This window comes from Notolepis coatsorum, assembly GCF_963971535.1.
Source record: "Notolepis coatsorum genome assembly, chromosome: 17".
NCBI lineage: Eukaryota > Metazoa > Chordata > Actinopteri > Aulopiformes > Paralepididae > Notolepis > Notolepis coatsorum.
This window is the reverse complement of record NC_140181.1, coordinates 71,807,931-71,826,280: the sequence shown is the minus strand read 5'-3', so window position 1 is coordinate 71,826,280 and position 18,350 is coordinate 71,807,931. Positions and strand designations below refer to the sequence as shown.

Here is an 18,350-nt window from a genome sequence, read left to right as displayed (position 1 = left end):
CTGGGGGGGTGGTAGGGCCTGGTGATCTACTTGCACATTTACCCACTCAGGGGGAGGTAGGGCCTGGTGATCTACTTGCACATTTACCCACTCAGGGGGTGGTAGGGCCTGGTGATCTACTTGCACATTGACCCACTGGGGGGGTGGTAGGGCCTGGTGATCTACTTGCACATTGACCCACTCAGGGGGTGGTCGGGCCCGGCGATCTACTTGCACATTTACCCACTCAGGGGGAGGTAGGGCCTGGTGATCTACTTGCACATTGACCCACTGGGGGGGTGGTAGGGCCTGGTGATCTACTTGCACATTGACCCACTGGGGGGGTGGTAGGGCCTGGTGATCTACTTGCACACGTTGACCCACTCGGTGACGCGGCACTCCTCGCACAGCACGTAGCAGCACCAGTGGAAGCGACAGTGGCAGCGCTCGCTGCGGGTCTGCCTCAGGATGTTGTGTCCCCGGCCGCAGCACAGCGACCCGCAGCTGTCCATGCTGTGGCTGGTCTTGTTGCAGATGCGCCCCCGCGTGCCCAGAGAGTCCAGGGACGGCTCCCGCTCGCAGAAGTCCGGGGACTTCTCGAAGTAGACCAGCTCCCGGGAGACGGTTCGACGGCGGCCTCCGCTCTGGCCCCCCGCGGCCTTTCCGCCGGGCCTGTTCCCCACCCGGGGGTTGAACACCCCGTTGTTCTTGTTCTGTGAGTTGACGAATACGGCGGACTGGAACTTTTCCCTGAGCAGAGAACCCACCAGGCGGAACTCGGGGGACACGTGCCAGCAGGTCTTGAACTGGCAGCTTCCCGATGTGCCGTGGCATTTACACTTCCTCTTCATGTTGTCGGTCACTATCTGTGGAGAGGAGGACAGAAGAACAACTCTGTGATGGCACTGGAGATTATGTGTAGCAATAGAAAACGGCATGGCATACATTGATTGCCAATCACTAAGAACACAATGGAGCATATTGTACATTAAGCCTGTCGCTCACCTGTCGTCCCACCCGATTGTTATGCATCCTCATGCGAGCATGAATATCCCTCGGGGACCCCCGGGAATCTAGCCAGTCCCTGGAGAAGCGCTCCCCAAAACGGGTGTCATGACTGCAGCCACCCCACTCCCAGGTCTCCTGCATGGAGCTTAGCTCATCTGGAAGGGACTTGAGCAGGGTGGAGGGGTGGGTGGAGCGCAGGCTGGCAGGCAGGTTGCCGCGGCGAGAGCTTAACTCTGAGGGTAGTGACCCTGTCATGCCCACGTCCACCCCGCCTCTCTGGAGGGTCTGCAGCTGTAGCTGGGTGAGTTTCAGCCGGATCTTGTCGTCATCCAGGCGACGCTTGGCCTCACAGCCACAGCCCTGCAACTTGCCCATGCTGCAGGCTGAGGCCACAGAGTGGGCCACGCCTGCGGCCAGCAGGGATATGGAGAAGGCGCTCTCTCGGAAACCTGGGAGGTAGGAGAAAAGCACTCACTTTACACGTCGCTACTGTGTTCCAGCGATGTTCCCCAAGGTGATTCATAACATTAGCGCTTGACAGTGATAAATGTTGCTAAATAAGCAAAGCAAGTAAGCCAATAGAAAGGCTATTTGTGCACATTAGGGGGTCCAAATGAGGACGGTGAAAGTTCTCTCACGATGGCACTGAAAAACAGCCCTCTGCCACCATATAGCTCCCTCCTCCAAACTCCCTAGTCACATTTGGTCATTGTGTAGCCTATATTAGCCCAAGTCTGAGTCTCTCTCACCCCTGTTGAGGATGGCAGTGTGGTGGGGAAGCTTGCCCAGGCCCTCCAGGGACGAGCAGTTCCAGCGATGCTCCCGGAGCTGGTGCTGACACTCGTGGATGGCCACCTGGATGCCCTGCAGAGCGGAGGCCGTGGCATCGGGGCTGCGCACGCACAGACGCATCTGCCGCTTGCTGAGGCCGGCCAGCCGCAAGCACACCGAGTTGGGGGTCAGCACTGGATCTCCTGCCACCTTCAGGCCAAGGATGTCATTGCAGAGCACCCTGCAGAGACATTGATGGTGGGGAGAGTGGGAGAGAGAGCAAAGAGAGAGAGAGAGAGAGAGAGAGAGAGAGAGAAAGTTCATTAGAACTGTCCAGGACCTCATTAGTCAATTCAACAGCAGTGTGGTGGAAGAGAAATGAGCAGAAAAACAGCTTGAAAGGATTTTGAAGAGTGGAGGATTTGAAAAGTATATAACACAGTATATAATGAAAATGTTACTCTTTTTTCATCTCCCCAGATTCAAATTCAGTAACTCTACACTTTGAATAATAATTCCCTATCATCTTTCAGCAATCAAGCTAGCAATGCATATTGACCAATGTGTTTCCATGCACTGATATGGCTGAAATAATGACAAATTGGTTTATAAGGAGCTATACAAAATGCTGAATAAAAGCAGAGGTACTAGCTAAAAGTAACTTATACATTATTCACTGTGATTCGTTGTGTAATCATTATTAATTATTTCAAATCAAGCACTGGGTGATTTAGTTTAATTAGTAAAGTTAACATTGAAGCAATGACCATTGTTACCATATTAACCCATTAGCTAAATCAAGATGTAAATTAAGAAGCAGAAATGTATGTCTATGGCTCCCAGAGAATCTGTTTTAACTAGCCTAAGCAAAATTCTTGTAAATACGTATAAACTGTAGCTAACTTTCGACTTTGATTTCAACTTTACAATGCAGTGCTGCCATGATGAACGCTGCGCACATGTAACCATCTCTCATGGCACTCCTCAAGTGCACTTACGTTAATGCAGGTGACATAAGTGCTGCTGCCAAAATCAGGAATTGGTCCCAACGGAGTTTGTGTGATAGCTCCATTTTGATAAGCCTCTTTCCCGGCGTGACATTAAAACACTGATATTATAATCCCGTATCCACAAAGAATCGAAGAAGAGTAGTAGTAGTAGTAGTAGGCTATTATCGATGCGCCTCGAAACGACCGAGGAGTGAAGACAGGGAACAGAATCGTTTGGGGCGAGTGTGAAGGGGAGGGGGAGAGAGAGAGAGAGAGAGGGGAGGGGAGATGCCTCTACAGGCGGTTGTTTGCACAATATTGTCCAATATTGAAAAGGATCAACAGTGCGAACAGAACGTGACATTATTTGGCAATGCGACTGTCAGCCCAAGCATAAAATGTATCTCCAAACTTTTGCGCGCAGGCACCCACCACGCGCGCAACAGTCCAAATGATGCAGTCATCCTAGAATATTGGACACATGAATAGTACGAAAAAATACATTTGAGCTTACTATCACGGCTGGTGAACATACGCGTAACCAACTCCTCATCCAGAGACGGACATAAAAGTGACTTTTTAATATTTTTTATAATAAAAATGATTTTTGAAAAGTCAAAGGAGATTATGTTCATAAAAAGGAGAGTTGAGGGGATGGATGGGGGAGGGGTTCGCTGCTAGTTCCACTGTACGACAGGGAGGCGGCAGCAGGCAGGCGTGCGGCTCAGCTCCTTCAACAATGCTGGGGTTTAGTCATCTGGTCCCCCCCGTCCCTCCACCTCAATCAGCGCGTCTGTTCTTTATTATTGTGTTTGAAACCACTTCACTCTATAACAGCCGCGAGTCTTTCATTTCAGAATATAGGAAATAACCAAACGCGCAGCCTCCACTTTAAAAAATAACCCATGCGACTGTATAGCCTAAATAATTATTTACCAAATTATGACATGAATTAATACGCTTTAATGAAATCCAAATGACGGTTGAGTTCACTTACATTGGACCTATGATTAGTTATGGCAAGCCTGACCCAAATGTCAAGATAATTACTGCATGTGCTAGTAAATACTTTTAAATTCAAATGAGTAGGCCCAGGCATAAATACTTGTTGACACTCCACTATAAAGCAATATCTTAATGATATATTACATTTGTTAGTGTGCTTGAAAATTGGCATGTGGTCTTTAACATCCTTGTGCCAAAATGATACCATCTTGCGCCTTTAAATGATTATGCGCCAGATGCGTCCGCATTGAAATAGTTCTCAACCAAAAGAGTAGGCCCTGTATATGGCGTGGTAATAGGACAAAACAATTGCCACGAGTCCCACGACAGCTCATAATACTTACCGGTATGTGGAAACCAAGCCAATATTAACATATACATGCCACAGGAACACCTTTGTAAACGGATTTAATCAACAGGTTCACCTAGATCATATAGGGTTTACACACATTCTAGACGTATATTGTTGACACCTTTAAACCAGAATATAGGCAAGCAGAGAACATACACGGGCTTCTTTCATACAATTAAGTTAAAAACCCCTTCAAACACCGTTCGCATAGTGACACCAATTCTTCATCTAATCTCCTTCCATTCCCTAAGCTGCGGCAATGAAAAGTGCATTAGCATTCTGCCTTGGCGTGTATATCTAAGTGGCTTAAAAAGTGATTTGAAGTTGATTTGTATATAAAAGGCCCCCCTTTATCCGGATTGAGGCACTAATCTGCTCCGTGTCGCATGAGGAAACCCGTTTGAGCACCTTCATAAAGGCGAGAGTATAAACGTAGGATGGCTGTCATTAAAGCCCCTTGACAAAAGCCCACTTCCTTTTACTGTCATCTTAGAGAGAGGGGGGGGGGGGGTAGAGAGAGATAGAGAGAGTTATATAGCATACCACTCCCCAATGGTGTGGAATATGCACGTTAGCAGATAAATTACACCTCTGGTTAAGAGATAATTAAACATTTAGCGCGAGCCAATGGACCTTTGGGGACATAATAGGCCTCATACTCATAGTCATAGCTGCAGGCAGCCTGCCTGAGATGCCGCGCGGTGCCTCGCGCTATAGATTACACGTGCGTCGAGGGAGGTCTGCAGGCCAGATGTCTGGAAGCGCTTTTTATTCCTGTTCGTTCCCCTGCTTTCTTGGTCATCATTCATCATACTTCTGATTGGAAACAATCTTTCATCAAAACCCTGCGAATCGTTTCAGCATCCCACTCACTTTTGACAAAACATTTGCGTAATAGAAATGTAGACCTATGCTTTCCCATACAATAAATTGTTAGCTACTATAAGTGTGTGATCAATTTCGGTTATGAATTCGAAAGTGACTGATAAGGGTCAGACCCCATAGTATTTTCCACGAGGCCCATGCTCATTATACCATTATAATATGGCAAATCGAAATATGGCCAATAAATAGTGGTCTGGTATAGAGGAAGCAAATGCAGAGAAAATGCCCTTAGCCACCGAAAACATCTTGAGAATGTATACGAGTGTGTTGGAGAAAGAAGGAGGAGACGCGGTTAGGGAGTAATCCAACCGCCGGGTAAAAGGGCAGTTTAGAGTGGCTCGTGTTCCGCTGCTGCTGTACACTGACACCAGCTCTGCGCCGCGCAGGAGCACCAACCCGGGCGCACCCTGCACAGCATCTACACACCACCACTGTTTATGCAGAGGGACTTTATTCAAGCAAGTCTGGAGAGTGGATATATGGATGAGCAAGGCCAATGGGGAAAATTCTATTAACTGCACACATCTACACCGGATCGATTCTTTGATTGGCGTGACTGACACACCCCACCACAAGTAATATGTGCAACATCACGGTGTGTGGATTGTCCTGTTTTTTTCTCTCTTCCTTTTCTCCCTTCTGTGCGGTTGTGTTTTCTTTATTCATTGTGCGCCCTATTATGAAGAGCATTAAATATCCCTCCTTCCAATCCCATTGAGAAGGGTCCGAGAGAGAGAGAGAAAGAAACCAGAGGGAGATGAGAGCAGCAAATCCCTTTTTTATTCCTCTCGTAGCGCCTCAATAAGACAAGAATGTGTTGCCTATCAGTCACCGAGGGGATCAGGTCTTCGGGACGGTCCCACGCGCTCAGCGCGCTGTGCAGAGCATCACTGGGAGAGACAGAGTGACGACGAGGAGGATTACACACAGCTGCACCAGCATCCTCCTGCCGGGACGCTGCCGGCGTACTTCAGCTCACTCACCAACCTGTCGCCCCTCCACATTCATTTTAATCAATTATATAGGCACCGCTATACTTCTTTCATCGTTCCAGTCTCCTCACTGGGATGTGGTGCGGTGAGTAAAATATACCTTGTGATATGTTCATTTGTAGATATATATATAGGAAGTTTAAAATAAATAGTTTTCCTCAAACAACATGCTGGTATACCCACCATGATATAGAATAATGCCGGCAGTGCAATAAAATATTCTCTCTTGCTTGGGCCTATAATTAGACCTATGATATATTTTATTATTATTACTTTTATAAAAAAAAAAAGAAAAAAAGCCTGTTATGATACATAATTGGAAGTCTTCAAAGGCATTTTGAACTAGACCTAAGTAAGTGTGTGTTATCAATAGCCTTTGGAAGAAAGTGGAGGTTTGACATGTTCCTCTCTTCATATTGTAGACGCAATGAGGACCCTCGCGCTGCTTCTGGGGGTGAAAGCCGCGTGCATCCTGCTGGTGTCCTCGCTCTCTGGCACGGGGGCCGTCAACAATAGTGGCCGGTGGTGGTGAGTTGTTGAGTTAGTGTGTGATGTATTCATTTCTTTTTAGCAGCCTTCTGCTCATTTCAACGCCTATAGTCCGCAGCTAACAAGACACGGGTTTGCCATTTAATTGGCTAAAATACCCACTATTCAATATCAAAAGTTTCAGGCTAACACATTCCATGCTCGAAATAATGTGTTTTTGTTGGCAACATTTACAATTTATGTCACAAACGGCGACCACAGGCAATTAAAGCTTGTGGGATTTGCTTCCAAATACTGTGCGTAAACTCAACTCTAATCTTCGATTTAATTGACAACCCCAAATGATTCAATATTGGAGAATTAAAAAATGCAATTGGCTATGATAACAATGTAATCTATTTTGAGAGGCTCACTGCCCATGTTTATTCTCTCTCCCTCTCTCTCTGCCTCCCTGTCATTTGGACAGTGTGGTTTGAACACGAGACAACATTTTTCAGTCCAATGTGGGATAAATTAAATATGGATTTATTTCATGGCTGAAAGCAATCCCATTCCAGGTCGTTTCCACGGTCGTAGTCTCCTAATATGCTGAACATTCCGCTGTCTATAGGATAAATTATATTCTAAAATTGCTTTTACGTTCCAATATTTGATATAGGCTATACTTTTGGTTCACTGACACAATTAAAAGGAACCGTCATTTAGGCCAATTCGCTCTTCTAAAAAATCTATTCAGGACTATAGTAACAATTAGGCGGAGAATATTTATTCTAAAACGAAAATAGTCATGTTTGCGATGCCAATACATTTATATTTTTGCGCATGGTGTCAATCACTTATGGAAAAAAAACAGATGCTAAGCAAACTCAAAACATTAGATACATAGGTTGTGCCAATTAAGAACACAATCAGAAATGTCGTAAAGAAAGAAGATATACCAAAATAGAGGCGATCTGGAGTGAAACATAGCCTATAAGATGGGATCATTATTAATGTTCCGAAATACACCACACAACTGTCTGGGTCAGCCTTGTGAGTAATAGGCCATGACTGGCCTATGTATCCAGCTAATTGGTAACAGGAGACACAGGACACGAATTCAATAAACGTTTTTTGACACTGAAACATCTGATTGGTAAAGTAGGCCCTTTGTTATGCATGTTGTACAAACAGCATCACCTCTTTGTTGGTAGAAAGTGAGTGAGACCCCAATGCTGGCTACAATCACATTTTTTTGACAATGCAGTAATTGTGGTGAGATGCATAAACAGTGCATTGAAACAAACAAAAAATAAATAAACTTGCTTTGAAACATGAGCATAAAAACAGCAGAGTGCTTTGAAAAACTTCTGGAGAACTTTTATTTGTACATTTGGAGACGCCTCTCTTTCTCAAGTGTGTATTTAATGTGATACCCCATCACTTTTTTTTATCATGACCTGTATCTCCCTGGATACCAGGACACAAATCGGATACAGTCCCACACTCAGAGGGCTATTACAAGATGACACATAGCGCATAACATAATAATACCCAACTCATTGCACATTTCACCAGCCACTCATTGCACATTTCACCAGCCACTCATTGCACATTTCATCATATCTTTATCCGGGTGAAATCATGGCACACATCCAAATTACAATGATGGTACATTCTTTTTTTATTCCTGTAAAATGTAAAAATTTTCACGAAAAACATTATACTGATTGATTATTGGTGTAGAATCATATAGGTGTTCCAAAGGGCTATACAACTCTGCTTTGCAAACAAGATTTATGATGTTTTGGAAAACGTCAATCATCAGTTCTCAGATTGGTTGCTCAACTTTTCTCTGTTCGACAGTCGCTCTCTTTTAACAGTTTAGCAATAGTTTTCAGACCAGTCAGTCACCCATGGTGATCATGTGTTCCGAGTTGTTCACACAGCAATATCCAAAGATGAAAGACAACATTGAACATAACAAATTAAACATAAACATATTGATTTGCTTCATCCGCAAAAATCTCACCCTTCGCTACTAATGTTCTTGCCTGTTTATCACCGTAATATAACACATTTTGAACACGCATCACACATGACATGCCAGGACACATCGGTTTTAGATAGGGTCACAGAATGAGAATGAGCTATGCATGCATGAACTGCCAGCATCTTAACCCTGCTTTCCCCTGTCCGTTTGGCTGTTCTAGGGGCATTGTGAATGTGGCCTCCTCTGCCAACCTCCTTACCAACTCCAAGAACGTGCAGTTGGTCCTGGACCCCAGCCTGGCGCTGCTGAGTCGCCGCCAGCGCCGGCTGATTCGGCAGAACCCTGGCATCCTGCACGCCATCGCTGCAGGGTTGCACACCGCCATAAAGGAGTGCAAGTGGCAGTTCCGCAACCGTCGCTGGAACTGCCCGACCACCCACAGCCCGGCAATATTTGGCAAAATCGTCAACCGTGGTGAGCCTCTCTTGTCTCTTGCTAGGCAACGATTGGGCAATTTTGGGGCAGGATGTCATGGAATCTCTTAGGCATTATGAAAGGCCCCGTCTTTACATGTATTACAATTTTAAGGAGTTACGGTCATTCAGAGCAAACTACGTGACACCATGTGGCTCCAAAAAAGGTTGGATCCGGGCGGCTACGTGGCGTAGTGGGCAAGACGCTCGCCACAAAATCTGGAGACGCTGGGCTTGCCTGTTCGAGCCCAGCGCTCCACATTTGCTTTCAGTTTAGCTGGTCGTCCGTACTAATACACATTGGCCGTATTAGGGGGTGGGAAACTGATGGGTGGGGATCGGGCGTTGTGGACAGCGACTCCTACAGGTCGGTTGGTGCGCCTGCGCAGTAGAATTAGGAAGTGTCGGGGGCAGCGTGAGCCTCCCATGCGTTACTCCTCGCCACTGAGAGATCGAGCTGCGCAGGTGAAAAGATACGACTGCTGTTACCTCAAGTACCGGAGGGGACTTGTGCTATGTATGACTTAGTCCACATTGCAGCCGGCTTGTGGGAGGCAAGAAACAGCGTTCGTGACAGGGGAGGGTTGAATTGGATGATACGAAATTGGGATGGGAGAAAATATAGAAAATGGGAGAAAAAGTGGATAATAAAAAAAAAAAATTGGATCCGTTTCTGAAGGGAATCTCTGCTGTTGTTTCTTCAGGTTGCAGAGAGACGGCATTTGTGTTTGCAATCACGAGTGCGGGGGTGACCCACGCGGTGGCCCGCTCCTGCTCCGAGGGAGCCATCGAGTCCTGCACCTGCGACTACCGGCGCCGGGGGCCCGGGGGGCCAGACTGGCACTGGGGTGGCTGCAGTGACAACGTGGACTTTGGACGGATGTTCAGCCGAGAGTTTGTGGACTCCAGCGAGAAGGGCCGGGATCTGCGCTACCTCACCAACCTGCACAACAATGAAGCAGGGAGACTGGTGAGGAAATTAACTTTACAAGTTATAACTTTCTCTCTTGTAGTCGGAGAATAGGACGGAATTTCGTAACACTGTCCAATTCAATGGGGCGACAGTGGCTCAGGAGGTAGAGCGGTCGTCTGGTAGTCGGAAGGTTCTCGGTTCGATTCCCACTCCTCCCGGGCAGCGTGTCCTTGAGAAAGACACTTAACCCCTAATTGCTCCCGTTGTGCAGGTCAGCACCTTGCATGGTTGCCTCCGCCATCGGTGTGTGAAAGTGTGAGTGAATGGGTTGTGAGGAACAAAATTGTAAAGCGCTTTGGATAAAAGCCGCTATATAAATGCACCATTCAACACGTCTTTTGTGGCACCTCCACTGTATTCTTCGTGTTCCGTCTTGTGTCGTTTAAGATTTCACCAGCAAGACCATGTCCTCCTCTTTTCAGACCGTGTCATCGGAGATGCGCCAGGAGTGCAAGTGCCATGGCATGTCGGGCTCCTGCACGGTGCGTACCTGTTGGATGCGCCTGCCCAGCTTCCGCGCCGTCGGGGACTTCCTGAAGGACCGATTCGATGGCGCCTCCAGAGTGGTTTACGCCAACAAAGGCAGCAACCGCGCATCTCACAGAGCCGACCCTCGGCATCTGGAACCGGAAAACCCAGCCCACAAGCCGCCCTCCACAAAGGACCTCGTTTACTTTGATAAGTCGCCTAACTTCTGCTCCTACAACGGTAAAACCGGTACTCTGGGCACCTCCGGGAGGACCTGCAATAGCTCCTCTCCGGCCCTGGACGGGTGTGAGTTGCTGTGTTGCGGGCGCGGGTTCAAGACCCGGACCGAGAGGGTGACCGAACGGTGCAACTGCACCTTCCACTGGTGCTGCCATGTCAGCTGCCTGAACTGCACCAGCACACAGACATTACACCAGTGCCTATGATGGCAGGCAAACCGCTATAGGTGTATACGAGTGGAGAAGATAACTTCTTAGCAGAGCCGATAGTTAGTGGACTGTGATACTAGCACACAGCGATTTGAGATGATGAAGTAGAGGCTATCCGCATGAAAAGCATCAAGGTGGCTGAAATGATACAGGGAGACGTCCAGCACTAGAATTCAATCAATGTTTTTGGAGGAGAGGGGGGAAAAGCACAAATATATGAACAGGGTACAGAGGAGTGTGTGTGTGTGTGTGTGTGTGTGTGTGTGTGTGTGTGTGTGCGTGCGTGCGTGCGTGTGTGTGTGCTTGCTCCCTGCTTTCTGGTAACGAGAGCGTTCGCGTTTAACGGTAATAAGAGGGTATTCAGATACATCCAGCATGTCAAATGGAATGGAAACCAATCTTCATTCCTCAATAGCTTATCCAGCGGCAGAGGAGTAGTAAGCGAAGTGAAATGGTCAGAATTAGGAGGCCGAGATTCCAAGAATTGTTCTGACCTTTCAAGGTACTACTACAGACTCTCTCCCCTTTTCCCCAGCTACGGGGGGAGAGAAGGAACTGGACACAATGTCTGACAGATGTTTCCGTGGCCAGGGAACCACAAACATGTTCTCTCATAAACCGGTGAAGGACTCTTAAGAAGAGGGTGGTTATTTTAAACACCAGTGTTTTGTTTTCGTTTTGCTGAAGTTTGGGCTTTTTCCCAACATGAAATTGCGTGAAGTTTTTCTCCTGGGGATAGGTCTGTCCGTACCCCGTCGACGTGTACTTACGTCCTGGACGCAGCCCAGCCTCTTAGGATTTCCTATTTAACTCGCCACATTTTACCCGCTTCTCGGTTTAGATTGCTCTGGGATCGACAGCACCTCAACCATGATTTTAACTGCTGCGAGTCACCGCAAGCATGGTCCCGACATTAAATGACTGGACCCCGGCAGTGTCCAAGGATAACAGAAAATGTAGGCACGACTTTATTAACCTGGACTTCACGGAGGAAATCCTACCACGTTAAAGTTAAAGTGAATGTAGTATCAAATACACTGAATATTAACACTGTAGCGTCCCAAAAAAAAGAAAAAGAAAAAAGAAAAGAGGCCTGCAAAATGTCAATCCTCTAATCAAAATGGCAACCTGTGCTATTATGTACAATACCACAGTACAACAGCATACAAGAGCGTAATAAAAACCTGAATTCCTCTTGCAAACTGTGACCATTTGAGATAGTGGCCAATGCGTTTGTTGCTTCAAACTGGGCTGCAGAAGGCAGAGCACTGTTAGATAAAACATCTTGTTTTAATTATAGCCACTGCAAAAGGGAATCACACTGTATATCAGCTAAGAGAACCAAAATATTGTAAATAATAAATATATGAATATATTTATAATGAAGTTAATTGCAATTTTGACTGCATGATTTGTGCATCTGCCAGTGGACGGTCAGGTGATGTTTTCTTTTAATTCTATGCTTATTCTATTTCGGTATAACGTAGTTTACACACACCTTTCAATAGCAGAACCAACTATTACTAGAAACGGAACATTCTAGAACAACGAACATCTCACATCTCTGTGTTTGTTTCCCCTAAAAACACTTGTGTTTGGTCATGCACTGAATATTACCTTATATTACGTTCTTTGGTGTAAATACAAAATATTTATTTCTGAGGATTTTTATACTGTTATAGAGTAAGAGAACAGATTTTTTCTTTTGTCTTTTATAGAATTCTTGAAAAGGTTTAGCTTCAGTTTGTTTTTGTATTGTACAATAGAACAATAAAGTTTTATATTTTCATTTAAGCTGCCCTTCTGAATCGGTCAAAAGATGATATTGTTGTTGTTCATAGTTTTCTGCATTTGCGATAGTTTTGACTACCAACCAAGTGAGCATATATAAGCCTACCCCTGGGTGTCCCTCGCCTAATCCTATTAGCGGCACCAAAGTAGTCTTTCTACCGCCCAGCCCAGCTCACATCACAAAACAGCCCAACATCCACGCTCCCCACTCCCGACCACAAAGAGAGAGAGAGGGCTCCAGCGTATCACTGCTCATACCTTATTCAGTTATTTTATACAGTATAGAGAGAATTTTCTTTTTTACAACATTCAGGGGTTTGCTTCATTTGCTTAATGACGGAAAATAAATAAAGAAATAATGAGAGAAATAATGAAATCCTGCTGTCCAACCCCTGGCAACCGGGCCTGACCACGGGAGGTTGGACGGCTCCCTAACCCACCACAGCACAGCGTGGGGCCAGCAAGGGTCAGCCAGACAGAACACCGCGCGCCCACAGTCGGCCCGCCAACACACACCAGGCGACCCAGAGGTCTTGCCACCAACGCACAGAGAGAGTCACTGCAGGGACAGGCAGAGGGGACGCAGGACCGGGGGGGGCGTGGGTGGAGGAGCCGTCCAAATTCATATTTTCACGAGGCACAGGGTTGAGTGGGGGGGGGGGGGGGGGGGGGGGGGTGATAATTGGCCGTCGCGGCTGAGGGATGAACTCAAGGGGAAGGGGGTAACTCTGGAACTAGACGGTAGACCGGTCGGCAGGTTAAGGGGAAGGGGGTAACTCTGGAACTAGACGGTAGACCGGTTGGCAGGTTAAGGGGAAGGGGGTAAATCTGGAACTAGACGGTAGACCGGTTGGCAGGTTAAGGGGAAGGGGGTAAATCTGGAACTAGACGGTAGACCGGTTGGCAGGTTAAGGGGAAGGGGGTAAATCTGGAACTAGACGGTAGACCGGTTGGCAGGTTAAGGGGAAGGGGGTAAATCTGGAACTAGACGGTAGACCGGTCGGCAGGTTAAGGGGAAGGGGGTAACTCTGGAACTAGACGGTAGACCGGTTGGCAGGTTAAGGGGAAGGGGGTAACTCTGGAACTAGACGGTAGACCGGTTGGCAGGTTAAGGGGAAGGGGGTAAATCTGGAACTAGACGGTAGACCGGTTGGCAGGTTAAGGTGAAGGGGGTAACTCTGGAACTAGACGGTAGACCGGTTGGCAGGTTAAGGTGAAGGGGGTAACTCTGGAACTAGACGGTAGACCGGTTGGCAGGTTAAGGTGAAGGGGGTAAATCTGGAACTAGACGGTAGACCGGTCGGCAGGTTAAGGGGGAGAGCGAGAACACGTACATCTCTATGAGGAATAAGTACTAAATAATAGAGGAGAGGAGATAAAGAAATAGAGCAAACAGAATGAAAACACAGCGGGGATCCTGTGTGATGAGGGAATCCTACCATAACAGGAAGAGGAAAGCTGGGAAACTGACTTTAATGATAGGGTCATAGGTCCAATCGTTCAAAGAAATACTAATAATTTCTGACTGGTTCCTATGTATCGCATTTGGTTTTCTTGACAGACATGGAAGGGGGCGGGGGTGTAGAAGGATGATTTAACTTACAGTGTGACATGACGAGGAAAACACTTTGAGAGAGGTGCTACCACAATGGAAACTTGCACTGAGAAGGAAGTGATGAGTAACCTTGGAAAGTTGTAGAGACAGAGAGAGAGAGAGAGAGAGAGAGAGAGAGAGAGAGAGAGAGAGAGAGAGAGAGAGAGAGTGGGGAAAGGGAGAGGGACAGTGAGAGAAAGAGAGAGACAAAGACAGAGGGACAGAGAGAGAGAAGGGAATAGGGGCAAGGTCCAAATCCCAGGCGTGAGAGTGAGGTGGGAGAGATGGGGACGTGTGGGGTAGGGTAAGCGGACAGGGGTGAGGGGGGGGTACTGCTATCATTGTGGGAGTGCTAAGGAGTCAGTGATAATTAGCTCAATTAGTGACAAAGGCAGTGTAATAAATACCGACTTAGTGTCTGGGTACCCGCTGGCCTCTCCCTGCGCGGCCTGCGATGTGGCCCTGGTCTGACGGACAATTCATTAAACCGACAAAATACCCCAGCGTCCAGGCGTGACGCAGCGAGTTAGCCCCCTGCAGGCCCCGCGCATTGTTCTAATTGTCTGGGCTGGAGTCACTTCGTGGCCCCCCTCCCTGCTCGGCCCACCCCCCCTCCCCTCACGCTCTGCCTTCAGAAAAACCCAGGGAGTTAATGCCCTCTACCTTACACTGGGAGTAGGTGATCGGCAGGTTGGGGGAAAAAAGGAGAAAGAGTTCCTTGGGGTGGGGTGGGATGGGGGGGCTGTACTGGGATTAGGGAATGGAGGTTGCCTGGGAGTGCTGGGAGCAGCGGCGATCGGAATGTAGGAGAGATGAGTCCAGGAGCTCGGATGCGGGACAAAGCGAGAGTTAATAAGGAAAGATTGAAGGGGCTGGCGACAATGGGACGCCACCCGAGTCGAGATGAAATTGCTTCCGCGGATTATTGGGAGAGGGTGTGAGCGCTGTGGGCGCGGTGGGCTTTTTGTATGAGTGTGTGTTTGGTCGAGCGTTTGTGTGTGCGTCCGTTGAAGTGTATGTGTGTACGTGTGTGTGTGTGTGTGTGTGTGTGTGTGTGTGTGTGTGTGTGTATGTGCAGGGGTAGGGGGAGTGCTGGATTGATGGCTGCCCCTCTGGTCGGGGAGCAGGGGACCAGGGGGAGGCAGACCGGCTGTTCCCATAGTCTGCTCTGCTGCAGCCACCTTTGACACACGGGGATGCCAGGCGGCAAGCAGGCAGCCATGACGGGGGAAAAGGACAAACAAAAACAACAGCCTCTCCTCCACCAAATCACTGTCTCTGCAAAGGTTAGTGGAGAGGGTGGCAGGCTGGAGGTACATATGTGTGGAAAGGAGAGTGGAGGAGGAGAGAGAGAGAGAGAGATGGAGAGAGGAGTGAAGAATCCCACCAAAATTCTTTCATCGTTGGTTCACATCCTGGGACAGACTAACAAAATGTGCAGATAATAACATCTTTGTTAGCATCCTGTGGCAACACTTAGCCCTTTCACTACCACACTACCAAACGGTTAACCCTTTCACTGCGACAATAAAGGTTAACCCTTTCACTGCCACACAACAAAGGGTTAACCCTTTCACTACCACACTACAGAAGGTTAACCCTTTCACTACCGAAGTGTGGGTAGTGAAAGGTTAACCTTCTGTAGTGTGGTAGTGAAAGGGTTAACATGACCACAGGACATTTAACATTGTTATAGCAGCATTTCTACAGACCAATATTCACCCCGTTATCTTCTCATTACATCTATGTGGAAGTGACTTCCGAATGATCTTCCTCTTTCTTTTACTGTCAGTCTAATTAGCGTCCTGAGGTTTTCTAACTGCTTCACAGTCAGTTTCGTTACAGAATTAATTTATTTCGCATTTTTATCATTGAAAAAAATCATATACATTTTTTTATTGAAGCAATATGCTACACTCTCTTTATGGGACCCTTAACTAAGGGAAGAACTAAACCAAAACCAGTGGGGCCAAGGGTCATATAGTTAATTGAATAATTGCGCTAATTAAGCAAATTGGATGAAACAAAACCACACTGGTCTGAATCAGGCCAGAGAGCGCTGCTAGTCAAGAGAGGGTGTTCTCAGCTTAAGCCTGAGCAAGAAAATGGTGCTCCTTACAACTACCCCCCGCCCCCCCCATATACTAATTTTCAGCTTTAATTTGAGAGTTCACATTTGACAGGCAAATTTACCAACACATGTCTCTCTTTCTCTCTCTTTCTAACACACACACACACACACACACACACACACACACACACACACACACACACACACACACACACACACACACACACACACACACACACACACACACACACACACACACACACACACACACACACACACACACACACACACACACACACACACACACACACACACACACACACACACACACACACACACACACACACACACACACACACACACACACACACACACACACACACACACACACACACACACACACACACACACACACACACAAACTTACACATGACCACTATGAATTATGCTGAGAAAGGACTCTACTGATCAACATTATTGGTAAGTATAGGAAATAGGTTCCAAAATTCATGACCTTTCCTGCTCTATAAGTTAAAGTACGGATAGCTAAGTACAATTTCAGTGACCCTTTCATGCCCAATTCTACTATGGAATACAATGGAGGAATCAGACAAGGAAAAATCACAGAAATTGCATCTATCTGTACTTTCACGTATAGAGACGGGAGGGTGATGATTTCTATTTTCTATAAACTCCCAGGTCAAAATAACACTTGGAAGTCAACTGCATATCTCATACTATGCTTGAGTATTCTGATGTAGTCCGCTGTACACCTGAAAGACCATTAGGTCCCATTCAAATGTATTGAGGAGCATATGCCTAAATAATTAAATAATTTCTTCAGGCTTCAACCTTTTTTCACCCTTTCCACAGGATCTGCAACCAAATATTAAATGTGATGGCTTTATTCAAGTGTATACTCATTTGTACAATTTGGTCCCCTAAAATGGGTAGACTATGTATGAAAATGTTTACAATTCCTACCCCCCCCCCATATGGATGTAAACACCCTCAAATTAAAGCTGAACGTCTGCACTTTAACCTCATAGTGTTTCATTTTAAATCCAATGTGCTGGAGTACAGAGCCAAAACAACAAAACCCTTTTACTGTACTCAAGACTTGTGGACTGCACTGTATATATAGTAGAATATCTTCCTAAATTCCTGTTAAATTACGGAAGAACGTTTGCCTGTTGGGTGGGGTGGGATTGGGTTCATTTGGAGGGCGTACAGTACGATAAAGAATGTAGAATTAGGTTTGGGGTCATCACCACACTGAATCAGTGATGGCTATTCAGTGTGGTTTATGATGGACAATGTAGCTTAGACCTGCAGTTTGAGTACACTAGTATACAATGTTGCTATAATTGCTGAAGCAACATTGCATTGTAATCCTCTAATTGATCAACAGGCCTGGTTACAATTCATTCGAATTGTACTTACAACTCTCACGACATAACCAAATCCACTTGCGTGACACTATTATGTAACTCCAAAGCTATTATGTAATAAGGCAGCTTTACCTCACATACGGTATCTACAGAATTGTCATCAACTAAGCTTTACCTCAAGTTATAACAAGTTGTACCAGAGAAACGACAACAAATGGAGAGAAGTGGGTTTGAAATGACTCAAAAGCACTTTGAAATAATAAAACAAAACAATGCGAGTGTGTATACATGTGTTTCTGTTTGTGTGTGTGTGTGTGTGTGTGTGTGTGTGTGTGTGGTTGGGTGGGTGTGAGGATGGCAGCTGGGAGGCAGAGGCGGTCCAGAAGAGCTGTCCCCTAGCAACTGACCTTTCCGGCAGATGGCAGCTCTGCAGTAGCAGCCACCCAGCATCACAATGGCCATGGCCTCCTAACATCTCCATCACTTCATCATCCACCACCCTGCCTAGCCATGTCACCCAGGAGAGGGAGAGAGGGAGAGAGAGAGAGAGAGAGAGAGAGAGAGAGAGAGAGAGGGGAGGGAGAGGAAGGTTACATCCATCATACCCCAATACACACACATTCATACACACATGAACACCAACACATACACGCATGAACACAAGCATGCACACACACAAATATGAACATGAGCACATA

At 46.7% G+C, this 18,350-nt stretch overlaps 2 protein-coding genes across 2 annotated transcripts; one reads left to right on the top strand and one right to left on the bottom strand.

The window, feature by feature from the left end:
* Positions 1-308: 308 nt before the first annotated feature.
* On the bottom strand, positions 309-18,139 carry wnt10b (wingless-type MMTV integration site family, member 10b). Its single transcript, XM_084332902.1, has 4 exons — positions 18,060-18,139; positions 1,737-1,999; positions 985-1,436; positions 309-845 (listed from the first exon to the last, which is right to left on the bottom strand). The coding sequence occupies exons 1-4, from the start codon at positions 18,131-18,133 to the stop codon at positions 342-344; spliced, it is 1,293 nt and encodes a 430-aa protein (XP_084189028.1). The 5' UTR covers positions 18,134-18,139; the 3' UTR covers positions 309-341.
* On the top strand, positions 5,970-10,802 carry wnt1 (wingless-type MMTV integration site family, member 1; the record flags this gene model as incomplete). The annotated part of the gene is made up of 5 exons (XM_084332901.1): positions 5,970-6,066; positions 6,404-6,509; positions 8,663-8,916; positions 9,620-9,885; positions 10,311-10,802. The coding sequence occupies exons 1-5, from the start codon at positions 6,057-6,059 to the stop codon at positions 10,800-10,802; spliced, it is 1,128 nt and encodes a 375-aa protein (XP_084189027.1). The 5' UTR covers positions 5,970-6,056.
* Positions 18,140-18,350: the final 211 nt, after the last annotated feature.